Source organism: Haplochromis burtoni, unplaced genomic scaffold (assembly GCF_018398535.1).
Source record: "Haplochromis burtoni strain Fernald_Lab_line unplaced genomic scaffold, NCSU_Asbu1 Contig_19, whole genome shotgun sequence".
NCBI classification, from domain to species: Eukaryota; Metazoa; Chordata; class Actinopteri; order Cichliformes; family Cichlidae; genus Haplochromis; species Haplochromis burtoni.
Window position 1 is genome coordinate 1,372,818 of NW_024582380.1, and position 23,820 is coordinate 1,396,637.

The window sequence follows — 23,820 nt, forward strand, 5'->3', positions numbered from 1 at the left end:
CCACTCTACCGCTGGCAGACAAGTTTAGCTCTATACCTCTGATGCAGATGGCAAGAGGTTTGTGATTTTCCCTGATTTATCGCAATTAGTTTCACTAATATGACAAACTAATCATATGTTATTGCCAACGTGACCCAGACTGATGGCAGACCGACTCTATCTTCTTGCAGTTTTGGATGCAGCACTGTTTTACGTAGTGTGACTGTAGCATTATGTAGCACGCTTTGAGTCTGACACAGAGTACAGTGTCAATTAAGAAACACCAATTAACCTAACATGCATGCCAAAGTACTCTGAATAAATCCACACATGTGCAGAGAGAACATGCAAACCCCACAGCCTGGGCTCTAATTTGGAACCTTGTTTCTGTGAGACTGTCAATCAATCAATATTTTACTTCTAAAGCACATTTAAAAAGGACAGTGTCCATCAAAGTGCTTCACACAAGGCAGCAAAGCAGATTACAACAAAAGGCAACAAAAACAGTTAAAAAGAATTAAAAACAATTATAGTTACAGTTACAGTGATATTTACAGTTACATAGCACAAATGCAGACCAGATGGAAGTCCAAACTGATTTGCTTCAAAAACTAGATGGAACAGGTGAGTTTTTAAGCATGAGTTAAACGATTGAATGGAATCTGAAATGCGAACGTCGACAGGAAGATTATTCCAGACTTTGCGTGCGGCAATTGCAAAAGCTCGGTGCCCTGTAGTCTTTCGTCGGGGCCTTTGTTGCACTAAGGGCAGTTGGTTAGAGGATCGGAGTGATCTCTTGGGCCTATACATGCAGAGAAGGTCTGCTAGGTAACTGAGGTAAATGTGGGCTAACCATTATGCCTGCATGTGTTTCATCTGAGCGCTCTGGCTTCCTCCCACAGTCCAAACATTAGCATGTTTGGCTAACTGGTGATTCTAAATTGGTCATGGATATGAGAAGTGTATAGTGCTGTATGAATGCATGGTTAAATTTAGCTTGAGAGGTGAGTAAGACTGAAACAGCATTACATAAATGCCACTCTATTACACTTTAGGTAACTATCTAGATGGCAGTTGGATTCCTTTTAATTTTGTTTAGTGTTTGGTTGTCTTACACATTTCATGACGTTGCATGGAGGCAGCACAGATGTATTAGCACACCTTTATTATATTAGCCAAAATAAGCAGTCAAATTAAAATCACATTGAATTATGGACGTGCCTGATAGCCAGTGCTAGCATTAGTTGATAATCCCCTATTATCAGTATGATTATGGTAAATCATACAAGAATATCATATTCAGTGTTAAACTGCTCTGATGGGCAATACTGTATTAGGTACCTCGCTGCTGTAGCCAAGCAAACACGAAAGAAAAGGCCGTTCCATCTTCCTTACTTAACCACAAGATGCTTTAAAGCTGCACGGGTTCAGTACAGAGCACATTTTAAGATGATACAGTGTTCTTAAATGAATATAATGATATACTGTAGAGTAAGGTTAGGTTGACACATCAACACAAAAGCTGGAGAAGAACAGTTGTCGCTGTCAATCACTGTTGGCACTGATCTCTTTTAACTTCACTGTAGACCAACATGCCTGTGAACTGACGGGCGCTCAAGGGAAACCATGCGGCAAAGTCAGCATAAAGATCAGATGAGATTCCGGAATACATAAGTAGGGGCGCTCGCATTATGCAGAAACTCAGGAGATTCCCAGTAACACGGAGAGAAACTCTCAGCAGACACACGGGGCCGACTTAAATCTCAGAGTGGGAGGGAACGATCGATATGGTGATTGGGGAGAGAAAATAATCTGTAATTTGGGGCACTGGAGATCATGGAAGAGAAAAAGAAACCTTATAGTGCTGGACAAAAGTTCTTAGAGCCTAGGAACTCTCGCTTTGGTTTCATCCAAAAAGTCCATTTGTTTCAATTTTATCTGCCTTAAGCTCAGTTAGGCTTTTAATCTTAGGTTTAAGGTCAGGCTTAAAGGACAGAAAGAGAAGTGAGAGGGATCGGAAAATGCAAAGCTACATATATTCTTTACAATAAAAACCTTTCTTAAAAACCCCAAAGCACACATATTTGCATTGTGCGTGTTTTGACCCTTGAAGGTACATTGCATTTCCTCTTCAAAAGCCTGTTTGACAACCTGGAAAGCATTCCAGCCTTTGTAAAATGTATTAAAAGTTGCCATGAATACATTTCTGTAAATAGGAACATTTTTCTGTTTTCTTTTAAAAAAAACCAAACCTACAATAAAACTGACTTAATATGAAGAACAAAGCTTTTTCCAGGACAAAACAGGCGAAACAATCTCAAAGGGAAAGTGTCAGTGTTTGGAGAACTGCTTCACAACCGAATATTACTCTAGCTATATTACAAGAAACGATACAAGCCTCAGCGCGAGAACACACACTCGCTCGCAAACAATACAGATGCACACTATAGTCCATAAATGCACACTCAATATCTCACAGGTGAAAGCTTTCATTCCCCACTGCCGAAGCCTCAGGCAATGTGTTCACCCCAGCAAACAGAGCATGATCTCCCTTTCTCTTGCTCTCTGTGGCACATGGGTGTGTGTGCATGCACAGACGTACCGCAGGATGCGTGTGTGTGCGCGAGAGACCACGCTCGTCTGTGTCTTTGCACCAACATAGCACGAGGAACTATAGAGAGGGGAGGATCAGGGGAGAACATGGGTAGAGAAGACAAAAACAATGAAGGGCAGAGGAAAACAGGAGCGAGGTAACCGGGGAGATCACAGGGAATGGAGGAAATAACAAGGAGGGAAGAAAAGCGAAAGGGAGATCAGGACAGGACAGGAAACACCGGAAATCACCCGCCTGGGTAGAGGAAGAGGGAGGCGAGGGAAAGGGGGCAAGAAGGGTGAAGTGGTTTAGCAAAGCAGGGTAAATAAAAACAGGGATCATGTGAGCCGTGAAGAGGTGAAAGATCACGAGAGAGCCGGAGCAGATGAAATGCCGCTCGAACAGATAAGAGGAGGGGGAGGGATCACGAGGGGAAAAGAAGGCCTGGGGACAGAAAGATGCAATCTTGGTATGAGGCCCTACACTCTGGTGGACAAAGAGTCTGGTAAGCCTGATCTCAGTGCTTATGGAAAGCTCTATCTTGCTGCTGCACTGTTTACGCACACTCTTCCACAAAGAGGAAGCCACGGACATAGATAGCAGAAAGTTCAATGGTTTAAGCCTCGATGGCATCTTACAAAGGGCTGTTTTTTGCCATAATGAACCTAGAGAGCAATAACAGTAACAGTTTCACATCCTGTAAATCTGTTTTTCACACAGGTGAGAGAAGACACTGGGGAAAAGGAGACAGAAGGCCGCGGTAATGAAAACCTTCAGCACACAGATTTGTATTTATGTGCTTTTTACTTTTTTTTTTTATTTTATCCCACAGAACCAGCGCCGTCAAACGCGTCCAAAGGGGCTATCTCCCTGTCATAGCTGACAATATCTCTGCAGAGTATTTGTAGCCTTCCGTCTTTCTGCTCCTCCCTCTCCTTACATCTCTACTCTTCTTTGCTGTCAGCACCATTTCAGGTTTCAGGGACCTTGGACAGAGTCAAGCTAAGTGCTGTTCAGTAACACTGTTATTTATGCATATGTTGTTAGTTGCTGTGGTTTCTCTGCTGTTTTCTTTACCGCAACAGGTGTTGAAGCACATTCTCAGCGTTTCTCTCTCTCGCTTCCTCTTCTTCTCTTAACTTTCTCCCCAACTCCACTTTCTTTGCTTGTAATAACCCAAAATAAATAAGTAATTCTAATAAATTTTGGCATTGTTTTGCCTTTCAGTCAACAATTCCGATTGCTACGCTGTCAGACAGGACAGGGAAAAAGAAGAAAATGTTTCCCTTCTCACCGCATTCACGATATGTTCTTAATTTCATAATGATATTTCACTTAAAGGAAACCCTTTGGTGTGCTGCAGTGAATCGGCAGTTGTTGAACTACTGTTAAAAAGTTTAAATCAAACACTGAAATCTCCCATCTGTAATTTCGTAGCAGGACATTGTCTATTAACAGTTGGGTGATTACCCACTGAATGGTCAATCATTTACACAATGACTTCCAATCAGGCTTTTGTGCAAACCGCAGTGCTGAAACGCTCCCTCGCAGACCTAAGAGTTAACAGGGACGATGATAAAAGAAAATCTGTTTTTCTGTCTTTCAAAGGGTTTTATTCATCTGGCCTGCATCCTGTCTGAAAGAGGAAAAACAACATTTCTCTGAGTCCCTCAGATTTGATTTATACTAAGCTAACAGGAGCTTTGCTTGTAGAAATAGTTAAATATCTCTGTGGGCAGGCTTGTTTGTTTCCTTGTCCAGAGTTGGACGAAAAAAGATTGATAGCTCTCTCATATCTGTGAATTAACTGGAGCGAGGGGAACACAAGGGGAAAGAGCTACCCTGGCTCCGTCCAATGTTCACAAAGCTCACCTAAAATATGCCTCCAAAGCTCACTAATTAATGCGGTTTAGCTTAAACAAAGCTGTAAAACCAAGCAACAAACTGTGGGGTTTTTTTTGGAGAAGTTGTGTTCCGCTACATTTTCTTTTCTTGGTGAAAAACAGTCTTATTTGTAATTACTTTGCGGCTAGGGCTTGGAAGGTAAGTGGAAGGTCTGCATGCTAAAGTGTCCTTCGACAAAATGCTAAAACCAAAAATATCCCAAAAGCACCCATCGGTGTGTGACTGTGTGTTTCAGATAAAGCTCCAAGGTAGACAGAATAAAGCGCAGTGTTAAAGTGTGGCTAGAAATATAAAGTGGATGGGAAAAGTTAACCTGCCAATACTTTTATTAATAAAAAGTAATAAAAAGCAACTCCCAAACCACAAACTGGATTAACCATCTGTGTAGGCTCGCATTCATCAAGGTCGTGATCGTCTTCAGAGCTGGAAAAAAAGGAGAAGCCCACTGGACTTCTTCAAGTTTGTGAAGACTCTGATCCAACAGGCATCTTCAGTTCTAAAATCAAAGGTGGAGAGTCCCATCCATTTACCCCCTAGTGGGGGTTGTTCCCTTTGGAGGGGGTCCTGGGAGTCGTTGACCTACTACTGATCATGTGTGTTTCTTCTTCAATCATCTTTTTTCATTCTTTATGAGTTAATACACACACTGCATCCAATCACTGGTTATTATTCATCTCTGCTGTCTTCCACAGTGTGTCTATTGTCCTGTTTCCCTCCCCTCATCCCCAACCCCTTGCGGCAGATGCCTGCCCCTCCCTGATCTTGGTTCTGCTGAGATTTAAAGTTGTTAAAACTCAGATTTTCCTTCTCACTGACGCCAAGTGCTCCCTCATAGGGGATCATCTGATTGTTTGGGGTTTTTTTCCCGTTATTGCAGGGTCTTTTGGTGTTGTAGAGCATCCCCTCTGTTCAATGACTGTTGTTCACATAGATGACCTCCTTCAGTCCTCTCTCAAACCATCCGTCTTCCCTGTCCAAAATGTGAGCATCATCATCCTTGACAGAGCGTCATTTGTCTTTTAGGTGCACATTTACAGCTCAGTGTTGTGCCATTGTGCCATGCATTTATGGAGGCTGGTTTCTCCAATCCAGAGGTCCTTTTATTCAAGCTCTCAAGGCTTCTGCATTAACCCCGCTATTTATTAGTGCATTTAATGTTTAGTGGAAACAAAAATACACTAAACAAAAATAGTCTGGCCCTGCCTTATGAACATGAGATGGTATGATCGTATCATGAAGCTATGAAAGAGCGCAAATAAGTAAAGTGCTGAAACATTCATTTCAATATGTTCACCAAACCCAATCATAGGAGATCAAACTCAACACTTAAAACTTTAATGGGCTGAAAAATAGGCCTTTTTTAATCTCCTGCTCTTGCTCTTTCACACACACACACACACACACACACACACACACACACACACACACACACACACACACACACACACAGATTATTATGATTATTTTTGAATGCGAAAATTATTATGGACTGATGGCATCATTATGTTTACTATGCAGGAGGCCTATCATAATATTATCATTCATTTTGTTATTATGTTTCCCCAGGTAGCCGCCTTTCGCATGGCACTCAGGACTGCTGCTGGTTTTAATTTATCTGGGATGAGTTGGATTTTTACCTGTGCTTTTAACAGACTCTCCCATGGCTAAGAACAAATCAATAGTTTGTAGTCCTTTTCTTGATCCACAAGGTATCTTACCTTCTTTCTTTTGTCGTATTTGGCATGAAAGTTAAATGTTTGTTGCCAAATGTGAAAAAAGAAAAAAGACATTAATGAATAATTTCATATTTTACCTACCAGTTGCATAAGTGAGACCCCAGACCTCCTGACCATAAACATCCGTCTTGTTCCAGACCAGCCTGTGGACCAGACCAGGCCCGGCAGGATACCACCGCTGGTATAACCTCCCTTGGACTGAGGCGCGGACATGAACCTTGGACAGACCGCCCAGCGGGGAGACAGGGGATGATGGGGAGGGAGGAGTGAGGAGGATTCGCAGGAGAGAGAGGTAGCCAGCAGCACGAGTGCTCAAGTAGCTCAGCTTCACAAAGGCTCCTGGGATTGAAACGTCTTCCTGCACTGCCTGGGGAGAATAAGCAGAGGAGCAGAGTGAGAAATACAGGTGATGGTGAGAGCATAAATGAGAAATGAAAGAGAGTGACAGAGTAATATAGGAAAGAAAGGTGTTTTATCATGACTTTGTATTTGTATAATGAGCTAGAGTAATAAGTGTTATTGGCAGGTACAGGAGAAAATAGCTGCAACAGTAGGGTGCAGTAAGTACACAGAGTACGTGTCAATGTTTTCTTATCTTTTTTAATACATGAAATGAAGTCTGCACCACAATGATATCTGTAGAAAATAGAAAAAGTATTAAAGTCTTGAGTCATGGATGGAAAATGGGAAGTAAGTGCAGTGATTTATTGAAACATGCAATTATATGCATTAAATATATTAAATATAGTATATAAGGCAAAAACTGATGCTTTCTTGTCATTTCTTCTCCAGGCTTCTTGAAGGACATTTAAGGCTCTTCTCTGGATGTTGCTGCCTTTTGTTCTGTTCTCTGTCAAGACGATCCTACACTGTGTCAATAATACTGAGATCTGGGCCCAGGGGAGGCCAATCCATGACTGATGTTGTGTTTTTCCATCCGAATATGGTTTTACTGCACTGGAAGTGTGTTTGGCATCACTGTCATGTTGATCCATACCAGCTGATGCTTGCCAGATGGTGGATAAAAATCTGATGGCACTTTTCCGCGTTCATAATTCCATCAGTTTTCACATGACAGTAACAAAGGACTAAAAGCTACCATTTAAAATTGGTTGTGCTGTCTGTGCCTCGGTGTTTTATAGGTCAGTGACTTAATAAACAAACAAAAAACATTCATCTTTGGATGCTGGCTGACTTTTGAGCTGTTCTCTGTCAAGGTGATCCCACACTGTGTCAATAATATTGTTATCTGGGCTCTGGGGAGGCCAATCCATGATGGATAGTGTTCCATTATGTAGGTGTTTTCTACCTAGATATGCTTTTACTGCACTGCTAGTGTGTTCGGGATTGTTCTCGTGCTGAAAAATGAAGCTCAGACATCTTCTATAGGGTATTCCACGGCGAATAAAAATCTGAAGGTTGTTTTCTGTTGATAATCCCATCAATTTTTAAATATCTCCAACACCACTGGCTAAAATGCAGCCCCACAGCCACCATGGTAGAGCCTGTAGGCCAATCTTTAGTCCAGTTCTTGTGTATTTCAGCATTCTTTACCCTTTCTGTACGAATGACTTCTTGATAGCCTGGCTTCTTGGAAGCAAACGTCAAAGATAATACAAACATACACCGACAAGTATGCTTGCACATGTTTCAGTAAGTTGCTGGATGCATTTCCAGTTTTCCTAGTCAGATATAGATAAATGAGGGGTGACCCAAGACTTTTGCACAGCACTGTATATCCAGTATATACTGTATTACTCTATTCATAAAGTTTTTCATTTAACCAGCTGCCTGTGTTCACTATAGTCAATGAACATGTTACATGTACGAACTGTCAGTGCTGTTCTTTCCATTTATTTACCCGATGCTTGTGTGAGCTAAGCTAAGATAAAAAATGTCCCTTCATTCGTTTTGATGTTCTGTTGATACAAAGTGCAGATAGTGTATCTGTGGCCTTGAATGATGATATTTTCAAGCGAAAGCGAAAAGGAATAATGTGCTTTGTGCTTTTAATCTACCAAAAAACCACAAAAAACAAATGTAGTGAGAGAGAAAAAAAAGTCACAGGGTGAGGTCCTGCTCTCTGTGAACAACAAAAAAACCCAATCTTTGGCGCTACATTGTGAAGTAAATATGTAACCACCTGAATGACCTTCACATCTGATTTTCAGGTACTTAATTTGCTTTTGTGGTGGGGAAGTGTATGGATGTAGCACACATTTGCATTTTGTTCATTTGGTGTTTGCATGATGCAAATATGAATCGAGCTAAATTTGCACAATCCTGTTTGTCTCAATCCTGTGAGGCCAGGTTGGTTTGTTGCTGAGCTGTTACAAAGTTTATGTAAGCTTCATTCTCGCTGACACTCACACGCACACATTAAATGCTTCGTTACTCTTGCTATTTTTATTTCTTTATGACTAAATCCAGGCAATTATGTTCAGTTAATTAGGTGAGAAAAGATATCAGGAAATCAGCACCATCACATAGCTACCATAGTCGTGGGCTTGTGTTTGAGAACAGTGATTACGTCTGTCAACAGGGATTTTACCTGTAGCTCAGGTATGGCTGGCCCCTTCTCTGCACACGCTGCGGTGTATCTGGAAAGTGGGTAGGGCAGGACGAGAGGATAGGGACTCAGGACGCTCCTGATGTCACATTTAGGAGCTTGAGGTTCCTCCCTGGACATTGTCACCTGATCTAGAACCAGGAAGTTGTTATTTGGGGACCAGATGGTTCGTGTTTGAGGGAGGAAGGGTGGACGCTGGAACATCAAGGTCATAGACATGGCGCCCAAGGTCACCAGGTCAAAGCTGGAGAGAAATGAGGAGCAACTAAGTTTGGAGGAGAAAAGGAATTAGAAATGTACTTTTTTGTGTGTCTCTTGTGCCTAAATTTGTACCTTCCATCCTGCCTACTTATGGTGTAACCATACTCGGGGTGCTGCGGAAAAGAGATGTTGACTCCAACGAGAGGAGAGCCATCCTGCAGCACAACGCTACCTCGGATCACAGCTACCCGACTGCCAAAACAAAGACGAGAGAGAGAGAGGGAGAGGGAAAAAAGAGATGGAGATAAACAAAGAGAGGGAGAGATGACAGGTTTACAGTGATGGAGAACATAATCACTGTTTGAAGAGAGAGGCACATTGTGATGCACTTGCCAGATGACCTTGTGCGAATAAAAAAGCAGCTGAGTTTATTCTTCTCAGTACAATTCCATTCTTCAGCACAGAAAAAAGTCTGCCAGAGACTGCCAGGATACAAGGATCACAAATATAGCTTCACCCACAGTAAAACCTTTCAACACCTTGTCATAAAGAGACCAAAACTTCCACATCATTTTTATATTACAGTGACAGCGCTACCTGCAGCAAAAAAAACAAGAAAAAAACAAAGCAGGCCAGGTTGTTCTTTAAAAAGGCCCTAAATGATGAGAAGCATCTCTCCTATTTGAAAATATTCATCTTGATTTTGCAGGTAAAGAATAGATTACACTGCTTGAACCTGGACTAACAGCTGCCCCGGTGCAATAAAGACAGATTTAGGCCGACACATGCGTTGCACACGCACACACATACGCACACATTCACGATGGAGTCAATCTGTTACTCCGGAAAAAAGGATAAATGAAGGATGGTGAGGTGTTCTCCGGGTGACTGCGTAGTCCCGTTTGTTACTCCTGTCCTGAAAGCTGCAATCGATTTCCCCTCAGAAAAAAATGCCACATAATTAATTTATTTGTTTATTCTACAAGTGAACCAACGGGTCGGGGGAAAAAAGAAGCACTTTGCCATTTTTCAGAGTGGTATCCCCTTTTGTTTTCCAAACCAAATTTTCTAGGTCATCATAATGTCGCTGAGATGGATTTGCGCTCTTAGACAGCAGTCAGAGGGTGCTGAAAAATTTATGGTGACACCTTTACGACTGGTGTAACTGAATGACACATAAAGCATTAATATGTACCAAACAAACACTCTGTAGCTGGATTCTGACACGGATCCTGGAAGAAGGAACAATGTGCTGTCGTGTGACTGCCGATCTTCAGGGTAACAGATGTACGTGCAGGCGCTTGAACACACGACATGCCCCATTCACATGCAAACACAAATCCTCATTAAACAAATGACATCCAGTGGACGTTGCAAGTCATTAAAATGGATGTATTTGTCCATCGTCTACTCCTGAGGTCTTTCAGCGCACCGTGCAGTCGAACAACTCGAGAGCATGGATGCGCAAACACAAATACTAGACTTCATATAAGAATACGGCACAAAGAGTAAATAAGCGCATACCTGGTATCAAAGGGCACGTCTCCAGGGAGAGTGTGTGTGGCCGCCTTGCCAAGAAGGAAGCGGATGCGGTGGTAGAAGCTGTGAGTGTGCGTGCTGGTGGGAGAATGGGGTGTGGTGAGGGGAAGCGAGCCCTGCTGCAGCAGGGCCAACGGGTCGGCCGAACCCTGGCACAGGGGGTCAGAGCCACAGCTCAGCTGCTCGCAGCAATCGGGATCTACGCAGTCCAACAGGCCATCTGAAACGCACAGGAGGTTAAAATTGTACAAAAGAGAAGACCAACAGTAGCCAAAAGGCACGCATTTTCAAACAAGCACCACAGAAGAGGTGGTTTAGAGGGGAATTAAATTTACTACTTCACCTTAGAATGCATAATTAACACAGGCTTTAATATTTGTAAGTGGCTATAAGGTTAAGAGGACCAAGGCCAAGGTACTCTATGCACCTTCAGTAAAAGACTAGAAGCAGACCCAATAAAACCTCAGACATAATATCAAATGATTCTTGCAGTGCCGGCCAGTGAGAAACTCTTTCGGAGTAATGCGATCTGCAATAACGAACTATGCATGCATCATCGTTATCACAAGAATCAATCAAATGAAATTTATTAGGGGCCATCAGAGTACAATTATAGCATCTATTGCTATAAATCAGACTTGAATCGCCAGCATTATTTGAATGTGATCCATAAAAGGCTGGCATAAACAATGAGCCACAGATACAAAGCAGGGCGGCAGGTAATAGGACCCAGGCTGGCATTTGTGTTTCCTATTTCAAGCCTGTTTCTGAAAAGGCAGGAAACAGTGCTGACATTTAAATGCATCTGACCACAGAGCAGGGAGCTAAAGGCCAACAATATTCTATTATAACCTCCCCCTGCAAAGATAACTCAGTACAATGGCTGAATTCCATAAGATTCACTATCTGAACTTGAAAGCACATTATTAATTGAATTTGAAATATCATTCAAGGAACAGACAAGTTTGTAGCTTATTAGGGAGGCGCGGCTCTTAAACGCTGCGCACAAAGACGAGCAGTAAAAATGGAAATTTGGAACACGTGTAATACATATAAATATGTATGTGCATGTGATTTTACTGCTCAGATGTGCAGAATAAATGCTCTTTTTCTATTTTTTTTCTTCAACAGAAAGCACAATACATTTTTTTCTTCGCTCCCATCCAGGCAGAATAATTGAAACTCTCTCTTCAACGTTCTTCTTTATTCTCTGATTACTTGTGATAGCATCATTCCATCTCTGTCTATCTTCAGAGACAAAAAGATTGCGTCGAGAGAAGGCTATGAGAGCCTACCATATATCTGCCAATTAAGAGCGATGGCTGAATTGTGCGGCTGGAAATTATGGCATTTGAAAAGCTGCGCAGAGAGGTGGAAGTACTGCAAGGTAAGAGAAGTAGGAACCGACTGCATAAGGCGTTGTCAGCAAGCACTTCTTTGGCATAAGCACAAGTAAAGTGAACACTTTCACACCTTCAGTACAGACATTTAGACATTTGAAGATTAATATTCATATGGTATTTTAATGCAGTATGTTTACAGTGATCCCATTTTGCATATACTGCCATAGAGTGTATTCACTGCATCTTTTTTTTGTCTGGCTTCCATCTGCTCGCTACATCAACCTCTACTTAACCTACTCTTTCACAAAGAAAAAAATATATTAAATCAAATCCTGTCTTTTAGTCTCATGTGGGATGAGCTCAAACTGCACCCCAAGGAGCTGGAAAATGAAGGCGACACGAACGTGCCAAAATCTGCAGTCCCTCAAATTGAGGCTGGCTCCAAAAGCAAATAGTCTCCCTTGTTAAAATGTCCGACTTCAAAGCAGAAAAAAGCATGTTTACAGCCTTCTACAAAAATGTGCTAATAATTGTACAAACAGACCAAGAAGTTTGCTCAGGGAAATTTTGATATTTTGGTGTGTTACTTAGTGCTAATTAGCTGCTAGCTGATACCTCATCACAACTCGTTGCCATTATGATATGGTTACCTGCCCCAAAGAAAAAAGAGCCACCTTAGCAACAGCTAAATTTCAGCTTAAAATTCATTCGAAATAAAAACAAATTAAAATTTAACATGTGCATAAATATTCACAGTCTTTTCCGTTAAATTGAAAATTGAGCTCAGGTGCATCTTGTTTCCACCAATCATCTGTCAGATGTTTTGACCACTTGACCGATCACTCAGTCCACCTGTGCTAAACTCAAACCAAGCCATGAAGTCCAAGAAACTGTCTACAGACCTCTGAGATAGAACAGTATTGAGGTACAGATCTGGGGAAGGTACAGAAAAACTCCTGCAGCATTGAAAGTCCCAATGAGCACAGTGGACTTCATAAATCCTCAGCTGTAAATGGGAACCACCAGGACTTCTTGAAGAGCCGCCCGGCAAACATGAGTGACTGAGAAAGTGATCCAATGGTCGCTCTGACAGAACGTCAGTGTTGATCTATGGAGACGGTAAGCCAACCTTTTCTGCAGCACTTTAACAATCAGACCTGCATGATAGAGTGGCCAGAGGAAAGCCACTCAGTAAAAGGCTCATGACAGCCCACCTGGAGTTTACCAGAAGTCACCTGAAGGACTCCCAGACAATGAGAAATAAAATGTTCTGCTCTAATAAAACAAAAATTGAACTCTTTGACCTGAATGCAAGACATCATGTCTGGAGGAACCCAGGCACCGCTTCTCATATGGACAATGACATCCCTATAGGAAGCACGGTGGTGGCAGCATTATGCTGTGGGGCAGCAGGAACTGTTAGTCTAGTCAGGGTCGAGTGTAAGATGAATGCAGCAACATACAGAGACATCCCTGATGATAATCTGCTCCAGAGTGCTCTGGAGTACACAGCCAAGATAACAAAGAACCAGCTTTGGGACCGCTCTGTGAACCTCCTAGAGTGTCGCTCTCCATCCAGACTGACGGAGCTTCAGAGGTTTTGCAAAGAAGAATGAGTGAAACTGCCCAAAAATAGGTATGCCAAGCTTGCGGCATCAGACTTGAAAAGAGGGTATAAGGTGCTGCTGAAGGTGCTTCACCGAAGTAGGGAGCAAAGGCTGTGAGTACTTATGTACATGTCATATTTTTGTTTTTTTGTTTTTATAAATTTACAAGAATCTCAAAGAAAAAGATTTACAGCTGAAAAATGAATTGAATCCATTCTGGACTAAAGCTGTAACCTGACACAAGGTGAAAGAAGTGAAGTGCTGGGAACAGTGTCTTTTACATCAAGGAATCAAACTAATTTTACATTGTGAGATACATTCAGCCCACTTTGATCTTAAGTGGGACGGACCAGTGAAACTCCCTTTTCTGTGGGTGCAAAGAAGTTTAACTGCACATTTAATCCCTGAGATCTCAATATGAGAAAATGAAGTGCAAATTAATAATGCATCTCAGTTTTTCTATGTTAGCATTAAGTAATTCTGCAGTAGTAAATTAAAGAAATCTGTCAGTACAATTCTTTGGGCTTAAATTTTAAAAATTAAATGTGTAAAATTGCAGAGAAGTTCTGGTAGCTCACTGCCCAGACTGTCCTGTAATTACAGTATAAAACAGAAGTTTTTTTAATTAATTAATAGAAAATGTCCTATTTTTCTTTTTCTTTACTGTGAACCTGACAGAAATATGTGCAGATAGAGAAAAAACCTGAAGCTTTTCTGACATGTGATTGCTCATCTGTTATTTAATAATTTTGGTGTAGTTGTAAAACTTATGAGAACGCAGTAGGTACCAAATGTCCTTCACGTTTCCCAAAGCGTGTAGGATTGGAGTCTTTGCAGGGTTGATTCTGGGCCACAGGCCTTATGTTTAAAACCCTGGTTTTACAGGAACAGTTTGAAATTTTAGAAAATGTAATTTTTCGCTGAGAGTCAGATGAGAAAATCTAGATACCACTCTGTTCAGAATATGTTTACTGCCAGCAACTGATTAGCCTAAAAGTGGATGCATCAGGAAAACAGTCGAGCTGGCTTTGTTCAAAGGTATTAAAACCAATAAGCAGCTTTAAAGATTACAAATTAAAAATCATATTTTTTTTCCTCATCCAAACAAAAACCATAACAACAGTTTGCAGTTTTATGGGGATGGCAGAGCAGGTTGTGGGTCAAACTATTTCTTGGCAGGGCAGTGACTTCCTGGAGTGTTTGCTGGCTGGCTCCTTCCAGCATCATGCCAGAAAACCAGACACGAGGCTGTCAGAGTGTCAGACAACAAGAATCCAGGATGTCAGATCTCCTTATAACAGCAGATACTTAATTGTTTCAACCTTAACATATAGCCCCGTGATGGCCTGCCAATGCACTCAGTGTCTACTCAAACTTAAGCCGGGAAAAGCTCCAAGACTAGCTCGATAAGTTAATCTTATGTCTTCAAATTCTAATACTTTGTTTTATCTAACTTTGTAGCTAGCTGAGATAACTGCTGATGTCATCATTTCTTACAGATCTGACAAAACTCCCTCAGTACCACAGAAGACACTGTATTTTTCCCAGGGTGGATAGTATTCCCTTAAGCAGTATGCTGACATTTATGCAAAAAAATGGTGAAAGTGCACCATTAAATGAAGAAATGTGTGACTGAATAAACAGTTAATGCTATTCATCACTACAACAGTCCTTTATTCCTTAAAAACCACAAATGAACACACGCACGCACAAAAATAGACCGAACAAAAAGACATAATCCATCGATACAATACCGAAGCATAACCACACCGCTGCCAAGGCACAGTCCTGCTAGGACTCCTTTCCTCTATTCAGCCCTTATTTTACAGTCTACAAAACATTTTTTATTGCCCGGGCTCTGACGTTATAATCCAAAATAAGGACCTGTAATTCATGTGCTGAACAGCCATCAGCGCCGATTTTGTGAAGTGTCGCTGAGTCAATCATGCAGTTTGTGTAAACAATGTGGAGACGGACAAAAAGAGTTGCTTTGTAGCTACCTAAAAAGAAACCTGTGCAACCAGAAACCAGAGAAAATATGTATGTGTTTGTGGTTTCTTGTGGCTGATTCAAACAACTCTCATCAAAAAACTTGGAGCCACAAACAAAAAAAAGGGAAAAAGGGTTTTCCTCCAAACAAAAGCAACACTACCTTGTTTGCAATGATGGATTACATCCCCGGCTTAACAGCCATGCCCATAATGGATATTTGATAGAGTTTCAAAGTGAATGGGCACAGTTGAAAGCAATGCAATAGTGCACTACATCCTTACAAATACCTTTTTTATTTTGTAAAAGAGCTGCAGATGGGACCGATATGGCGACAGAATGATTGTAATGAGTAGAGATCCTGCCATCGCTGAAATGTTCCTTTCTTCAGCTAGGAAAACACAACTACATGGCCTTGAGACACAAACCTCTCACCTGCCACCAGACACCTGACAACCATAAGCAAAAAAGAAGCAGAAATCTATTATGCATGGTTTGCTGTATTTGGACTTGGGAGATTTTCTCTGAGTGCCTTTTATCCTAGCAGGTGGTATGCATATTAGACATTTAGCTGTGATAAGAGGAAAAGCAGACAAACACACTCGCACAAAATGAAGAGGCATACACACACAAATACGTATTCAGTATAATAATGTCCAGCAGGACTCTTTGGGAGTCTCAGCAGGACTGGGACAGCACAGTGCGATGAAGGGGAGGAACAATGAGGCTGATTTTTTCTTTTTTTGTTTAGATGGAAACTGAACAAGAAGTAACAGGGTAGAAGGGACAATCTGCCCGAAAGACAGAAAAGAAAGAGGTAAAGAGATGGAAAATGACAGAAGATGGTAGAATTTCACCTCCGTCGTTGTCTGTTCCATCACTGCAGTCAGTTTCCATGACAACGCTGCATCCAGGCCCACTCCATCCAGCCTGGCAGACGCAACGCCAGCCGCTCTGCTCCAGGGTACAGCGCCCGTGCCCGCTGCACAACCCCGGGCAGCCATCTGAAAAGGTGTGTCCCACGTGTTCGTGCACACAGACACAGAGTTTTAGCGCTTGTGAGGACGCTGGAGGAGCACAATGTGAAATTTATCACCTGAGTAAAAATAAATTACCTTTCACTACGACATCCAAATCATGAGTAACTGCGGGGACAAATAAGTGAGAATTGCGTAAAACCAGAATGATTGTAAATGGAAAACATCCAAAGAACAACAACACCTCTTTTTTTTTGTAAACGCATTAATCATACTCATCAAAATATCACAAGACAACCGAACACTCCCACGTGGACTCGGGCACCGCTCACCAATGTTACAGTGCTCTCCCTCCCAGCCAGGTTGGCACACGCAGGTCCCATCGTGGCACTGGCCGTGCTCTTCGCAGCGAGGATGGCATGCTCTCTGGTCGCATGCAGCGCCAATCCAACCCTCCTCGCACTGGCACTGGCCTTCTGAGCAAACGCCGTGGCTGCCACATGGCACCGGGCACAGCTCTGCCGAACAGGTGGGTGGAGATATGCGTGAGAAAAAAAAGCATTTAAGTGTGAGAGGGGAAGGGAATGAGAGGGAGTGGAACAGATGGAGGAATTGAGCGGTGGAAGAGGGGAAAAATGTAAAAGAGGCACCGGGGACGCAGAGAGCAGAAAGAAGTTTCAAAGAGTTGGGGGTGAGCCATTGGATACAGGTGAGAAAAAAAATAACAAGCGATAGAAAAAGATAACCTCAGAGACTAAAGAGTCTACGTTCTCACAATACACAATCTTCCCACCTCTAATAGCTGAGCTCCCTGAAGGAGGAGAAGAGTGAATACACTCATAACAGCCAAATGATTCGTATTTGCACCGCATATTTAAACTACAGGGATTTCAATTCGGCTCTATTATTCTTTTCTGACATTTTGATCAGATATGTTGGGTATGTTAATACCTCTTTTTCCTCTTTCTTCATTTTCCATCATCTTCTCTGTTAACTTTCTCTTTTCTCCGTAACTTTCTTCCCCTCTGTCTTGCAACGTGCATTTAAAATTCTTTCCTCCTGTTTTTGTCTATTTCCTTTTCTCTGTACTTCGCCTCTGCATCCAGCTCTCCCTCGCTCTCTCCCTCTGCAGAGGCAAAGCCTCATCCATCAGTAAAGAGAGCAAAGTGCTGGAGGCACACAAAGACTACTTATCCAGCTGCAGTAAAAAGTTATTTCAATTTAAATATACATAGCATGGAGAGGGAGGAAAAAGTGGATTAAAGTTGGAGAGGTTTTTTTTAGGCTCTCTATTAGAATTACATTAACTTAGCTATGCCTCAACAAGACCAGGACATAGAATTGCTGGGTCCTTTTGATTAAAAGCCCGGCAGGTAGAGGGAGGCCGCTCATATCTCAGATATTCAGCCACGGTCTATCATTATCATGGGCTATATCACTATAATAAGGCATGCGCACACCTGAAAGCAGGTGCTAATGCCAATTGCCTGCAAATCATCGGTGTGCATGGCAAGGAGGATTCTTCCCAACGCCAGCATTAAGTTAGTCTGGTGGAACCAGAGAAAAGCCAACCTTAAAATGGCTATTTTCCTCTCTGTCAGCTCACACTGCAAGGACGAGGAAACTTCTTTTTCCCCCCCACTGTGTTCCACGCCACGCTGTAACCTATGTTTAGACACCGCAGTAGACTTGCTTGGCTCGCCTTGTTCTAGTCTTTTTCCTTCATAATCGGTGAAGAATTGCTGTCTTTGCAAGCAAGCAGAATAAAAGTCCTTTCAGATCTATCAAGGCTTTATATTTAACAAACACTCACTAACTAACATGTTGTGCTCAGGTATGTTATAAATGTTGGCGAGCTTTTAAATGCCAAGCTGAATGCTCCTCAGAGTTGCGATCTCTGACAGGCCTTGCAGCAAAAATGAGAAAAGAAGTCTTTTAAAAAACACATTTTTCTCACTGTAATTTTTTCCTCATTTAGCTAAAAGGGAATGCGAGCGTCCGAGCGCCTGTGTATTTGTACGCGCATGAGCATGTGTGTTGCGGCATAGCTGCTGCGCTCAAAGATTCATGAGAGGAAATCTCATTTACGACTAGCATGAAGAGTGAGTGCACAAAACGCCCATGCGAACACACACGCATGTAGAGGCGCATACACACAGCTCACAGTGTGGCTCCAATCCATATTTCTCTCATGTCTATCAAATCCCCAGAAAATAGTATCTGGCAAGACCATGCGTGCTACCAGAACACTGGCAACCTAGCGATGTGCACTTTCAATTTTCAGTGTTTTTTTTTTTTGTTTTGGTTGTTTTCTTTTTTCCTGTGTGTGAACAATAATCCTCAGCTCTTACCGGTGTAGCAGTCTGGTCCCGTCCAGTTGGGCTGGCAGGTGCAGGTGTCTGACTCTGGGAGATAGGTGCCATGTCCCGAACACTGCTCCTGACAGGCTGGCAGCGGGTCATCGCAGCTCACTCCCGCCCAGCCCGCCGAGCACACACACTCCCCACGCACGCACACGCCGTGCCCGCCGCACTGAGGGTCTACACAGTCCACTGCGGACGGAGGGGAGGGTGGAATATAAAAGCACGGCTGAGTCAGAGGTGAAAGGAAGGAGCGAAGGGGAGGGGGGGCGGTGAGAGCCTGTCTCGTTATAATTATCAGTTCACCGAGTATGAAAGCAGTGTTCTTTGCATCCCATCCAGGAGTTAACCACCCCAGATACAATCCCTGTATCTGTTCCACAACATTACACTTCATAGGACACTTAGAGCCGAGGCTTTGATAAGGGGTGAAATGGGTTGGTTGGTGTGCGGCTGTGTGTGTGTGTATGTGTGTCACGGTGGTCCATGCTATGCTGTGTTAGTGTGTGTAATTACAGCCCTGAGCACCGAGCCAAAGCTCAGCAAAGTTCGGCTAAACTCGGCTCAGCTCAGCTCCGCCGCTCAAGGTCAAACACGTGATTCAGTCTCTGCAGGCCGAGACAGAGAAGGCAGCAGCGGAGGTCTTTAGGACAGCTGTGCCATCGGTGTTTCTGTCAGGTGTAACGTCATAATTGTTTTCAAATATTGCAGCTTTGTTTGTTTTTTGGTAATTTATTGGATGGTTTTACAATGAAGGGGATGTGGCAAACGCCCAAGGCTTGTTTTACTCCACAGCTGCAAGCTGCCTTAACTACCTGAGACTCGAATCAATTGTACTGTCATTGTTTTTTACTTCCTTTGCTTACAGGTCTTTTTCCTGCTATGCCGAGAATGCCATTTGTTGCTTCCAGGAAAGCCTAACCGATAGCGAAGGTTTAGTGACCGTTTTTCCTGCTTAAGTCAGTCTGAATAGATGTTCTTACCCTCTCCATGAAACGCGCACAGGCCAAATTCTTTCTTGCCACTCTGCGTATATTATACACAGAATCACAATGATACTAAACTGACATTTGCATGCTGAGTATCTTCAATCTGTTTACTGCCACACACCCCATTCCTCTTTATGAGGAAACACATTTAGCCTGGAGGTGTGATGATTGTTTCAAAAGAGAAAAAAAGAAGGAGAACAAGAAAAAGCAAGGCCTGAGCAGTCTGTCCTGAAAGATGCATGTATGACAAGGACCATCGGACCTGTCTGCTGCTACAGCTTTTAGATAAGCCAAAACTGGGATATTTGGAAGGAGGTTTTTCTTGAATGTGGGTTTATTATGTGAAACATTAAAAAGTGAAATGTGATCACAATTCTATAATGTTTGAAACTCGTTTTGTCTTCTGGTTTGAAAAGTGAAAAGGTCACTTATTAAAATATATTATGTCAAAACAGCTAAAGCTTTAGTCTACATGTTTAGAATTAAATGTCTGCAATTTTCCTATTAACATAAATATTATTAGTAGTGGTAGTAGAGCAGTAGTTGTAGCATTAGTAAAGGTGTTTACGTCTCCATGAGCTTTTGTTCAGACTGTCTCTTTGTGAATGCGACACTCTCAGACAGTATTTGAATGTCTAAGACATTATTTACTTTGCCAGTGTTACAAATAGTTACTGTTCAACAACATTTCTTTTTTCTTGGTCTTTCCGAGTCGCATGAACGTGTTTTGAAGTTCTAAAGCTAGACTTCTCATCGTGCTTTACAGTTTGATCTCTCAATAACATTGTTGACATTTGCTTACTTTTCACGAGATTCTTACTTTGGTTTGTTGAAATAAAAGGAAAAGAAAGGATAAAAGAAGAATAAGTATTTTTCAATGTGATTTTCCCAACTGGGAAAAAATGTTCAGAAGATGAAGATGGAAACAAAATAGTCACTAATTCACGGTTCAGGTCTGACTTCAGGTTACAAAAATGTTGATTTTTAAAAGATGTGAGCCATTTATAAAATTATTATATTGTGCTAAATCACAACAACTGTCACCTCAAGGTGTTTTATAGTGAAAGTTAAGGACTCTGCAATTATATAGAGTAAGCCCCAACAATCTGATGACCTGCTACGAGCAAGCTCGGTGACAGTGAGAAGAAAAACTCATAACAGGAAGAACCAGCGAGGGGCATCCTTCTGCTGCAGCCCGATGGGGTCAGGGCAGGAGACGCAACAAAATTAAGTTCACTATCATGTTTCTAACTTTGTCTGCCTGCCATGTGGTGCAGCAGGTAAAAAACAGCTGGCTGCTCCAGCTGCAGTGTGGGCGAGGACAAAGGCTGTATGAAGTTCATCCGGGAAAGGAAATTTGCAATTTGGGGATGTAAAAGTGAAAACTGACGAGGGTAAAATGCTCTGCAGAGACTCTCATGGTCCGTCAGTCTGTGGGATCCCTTTAGTATCACACAAAGTCATTTGATCCTTGCTCAATATAAAAATATTGATTAGGGTGGTGTTAAATTCAATTCTTGCTTTTAATAAAAAGAGCAAAGTCATTTGTGTGCAAGTGGAGCCCTTTCTTCTTCTTCTTTTTAGCAGTGTAAACAACAGTTCTTACCTTGTTCACAATTAACACCCTTGTAGGCCGGACTGCATATGCAGATGCCCTGGATGCAGGTGCCGTGGTTGGAGCAGGTGGGATCGATGCACTGACCTTCCTCCACGTTGCACTCTGCCCCCTTCCACCCTTCCAGGCACACGCACCTTCCTTTCTCATACATGCCGTTACCGCTGCACAACACGGGGCATGAATCTGCAACAGGACAAACACAGATTACACTCACATATTCTGTAGTACACCTATGCACAAACACACACACAGTGCTGCAGTATATTAGCTGGAAGACCGCGGTAACCCACCGTGAGTGGGGCTACGCTCTCTTATCTCAGTAGTGCGCAGATTCAGCAAATCCTCAAGCAGCCTCTGTCTCCCTGTCTTTTCCTCTCTCTCCCTCACGCACACACACACACACACCTGTACACACGCGCACACACACTCCAGCTTATCCCTCACGCTGTTTCAATTTACTCAAGCACCACCTGAGCCTGGCTACCACGGCAACCCAGGAATTGTAGAAAATCCTCCCAACGTCACCTCACTCATTCTGAACGGGCCGTGAAAACAATCGTGAAAACGAAGATTAGGAAAGAGAGCATTAGGGATTTAAAGAATGAGGCAGCGCTATCTCCATGCAGAGATGGAGAGCTGTGTGGCTAATGTAATGACAGGTAGAATAGAAGTCACGCTCGCAGTCAGAGCTCGGGAAGTTCAAATGCATTAAAAAGATGATCCATAGCCATTGCCTTTTTCTCTCGAATAATTTGCAATGAGGGCCTTGTGTGTCCCGTGTTTGTTTGATCCGTTGTAAAATCGAACGCTCTGTGCCACACGGTAATAAAATCACACTTCACATTTTACGGCTTGTGCTAAAACTTGCTGTCTAACTTTTTCGAGCAGAGGATATTACAGCACGAGCAAATGAGCAAAGACGGCAGGAGCGTATGAATAAATGATGAGCGTAAATAAATCATAGGAAGTGATATCATATCACCTGTTTCGACACAATGAGACAGATTCAACTACAATAATTTTTACAAAGACTGACTCTTGGGGAGAATGCAGAAGAGGGAGAGAGAGAGGGAGAGGAAATAGAGCATCTGTCCGTGGAGATGCAGAGGGAGAGAGGTAGAGCAAACGGGAGCAAACAAGATCCGGTCAGTAATGAAGACTAGCCAAAAGAGTTCAGCTGCTGATGTCTTCACCGACTTGATATGATGTATGACTTCATGCAGACATGTCACAGTTTATCAGAAATTAAGGGTGGTGCTCACTGAGCTACGGGGAAGGTGTTTATTGAGAAACAACGTTGGAGGAAACGTGAAGGTTTAGAGCAAATCTGTGCAAACCGGAGCCTGTTCACTCCCCATCTACACTATTGTACTCTAATTCACCCAGTAGCCACTGACAAGGTAGCTCTTACTGAAGTAACTAAAACAATTATTTACTTTACTCTTGCTTCAAAAAGAAGAAAGCGTTGAAATTTATTATACTAGTATTAATTATTAATTATATATCAGAATAAAAGCTACAGCTGCATTCTGCCACTGCAAGCTTTTTTCAGACGGCACTGCATCGTGGATCAAAATCTAACTGCACTTTTCTGCATTCATAATTACATAAACTTGACAAGCTGTCCAACATCACTGGCTGAAACCCCCCAAGAAGGGTCAGATACAGCTCTCAGTCCTGGTCTTTGCTGAATTCTTTTTCTATTACTTAAGGACAAGACTTTCAGATGTTGTCCATCTGATATGTTCTTTGGTCTGCCACTTCTTTTTCTGTGCTTTTTTGAAGAAAATTGTCCAGTTTACAGTTTACAAACTGCACCATGTCAAGCCTCCAGCTAATAAATCCCCGGGAATCACCTTGTTGGTGCAAAAATGGCATTTTTTCCCTGTCTCATTGTGTTATCTTTGGCATTTTTAGAGATCCAACTACAGAAAAGGAACTAAATCATGTGTTTTTGCTAATAACAAACAGACAGATACTGTGTCTTCTGTGGAGACACAACACTGGTTCATCTCTTGAGTTCGGGGGCTGTTTTATGCTTGAATGACTTGTTGGTCATTGTTAAGTAGCTTAACAAAATGGTCAGGTACAAGGACAGGACTGAAAATGAATGAAAAAGCAGCCGATGTCTAAAAACTATGAAAAAACTTCAGAAAGTCTTCCCCCTTAAAAGCAAAATATACAGAAATAATATAATATAAAATCTACAGAAGACTTTTACACAAATGTGTGGTTGTTGGCCATAAAATCATAGAAAACTCCACATACTGGAAACAGCATTGTTTAGTAAGATATCACACACTCATGTGAAGACAGCATGAGAACAGCAAAAGCCCATTTTGTGCTTGGAAAAACCCTGCATATATGTGTGTATTCATCCGCATGATGAAATAGTACCGTGCAAAAATGTCAGGA

At 42.2% G+C, this 23,820-nt stretch overlaps 1 protein-coding gene across 1 annotated transcript in view; it reads right to left on the reverse strand.

The window, feature by feature from the left end:
• The window catches only part of tenm1 (teneurin transmembrane protein 1), a 202,998-nt gene that overhangs the window by 59,998 nt on the left and 119,180 nt on the right, over nucleotides 1–23,820 (reverse strand). Inside the window, exons 10-18 of the mRNA XM_005916517.3 lie at nucleotides 21,394–21,588; nucleotides 18,790–18,990; nucleotides 16,771–16,956; nucleotides 16,577–16,606; nucleotides 16,319–16,465; nucleotides 10,508–10,742; nucleotides 9,116–9,235; nucleotides 8,765–9,026; nucleotides 6,295–6,580 (exon numbers count right to left, since the gene is read on the reverse strand). Of these exons, the coding sequence (XP_005916579.1) occupies nucleotides 6,295–6,580; nucleotides 8,765–9,026; nucleotides 9,116–9,235; nucleotides 10,508–10,742; nucleotides 16,319–16,465; nucleotides 16,577–16,606; nucleotides 16,771–16,956; nucleotides 18,790–18,990; nucleotides 21,394–21,588 (1,662 nt within the window). The remainder of the gene's footprint in view (nucleotides 1–6,294; nucleotides 6,581–8,764; nucleotides 9,027–9,115; nucleotides 9,236–10,507; nucleotides 10,743–16,318; nucleotides 16,466–16,576; nucleotides 16,607–16,770; nucleotides 16,957–18,789; nucleotides 18,991–21,393; nucleotides 21,589–23,820) is intronic.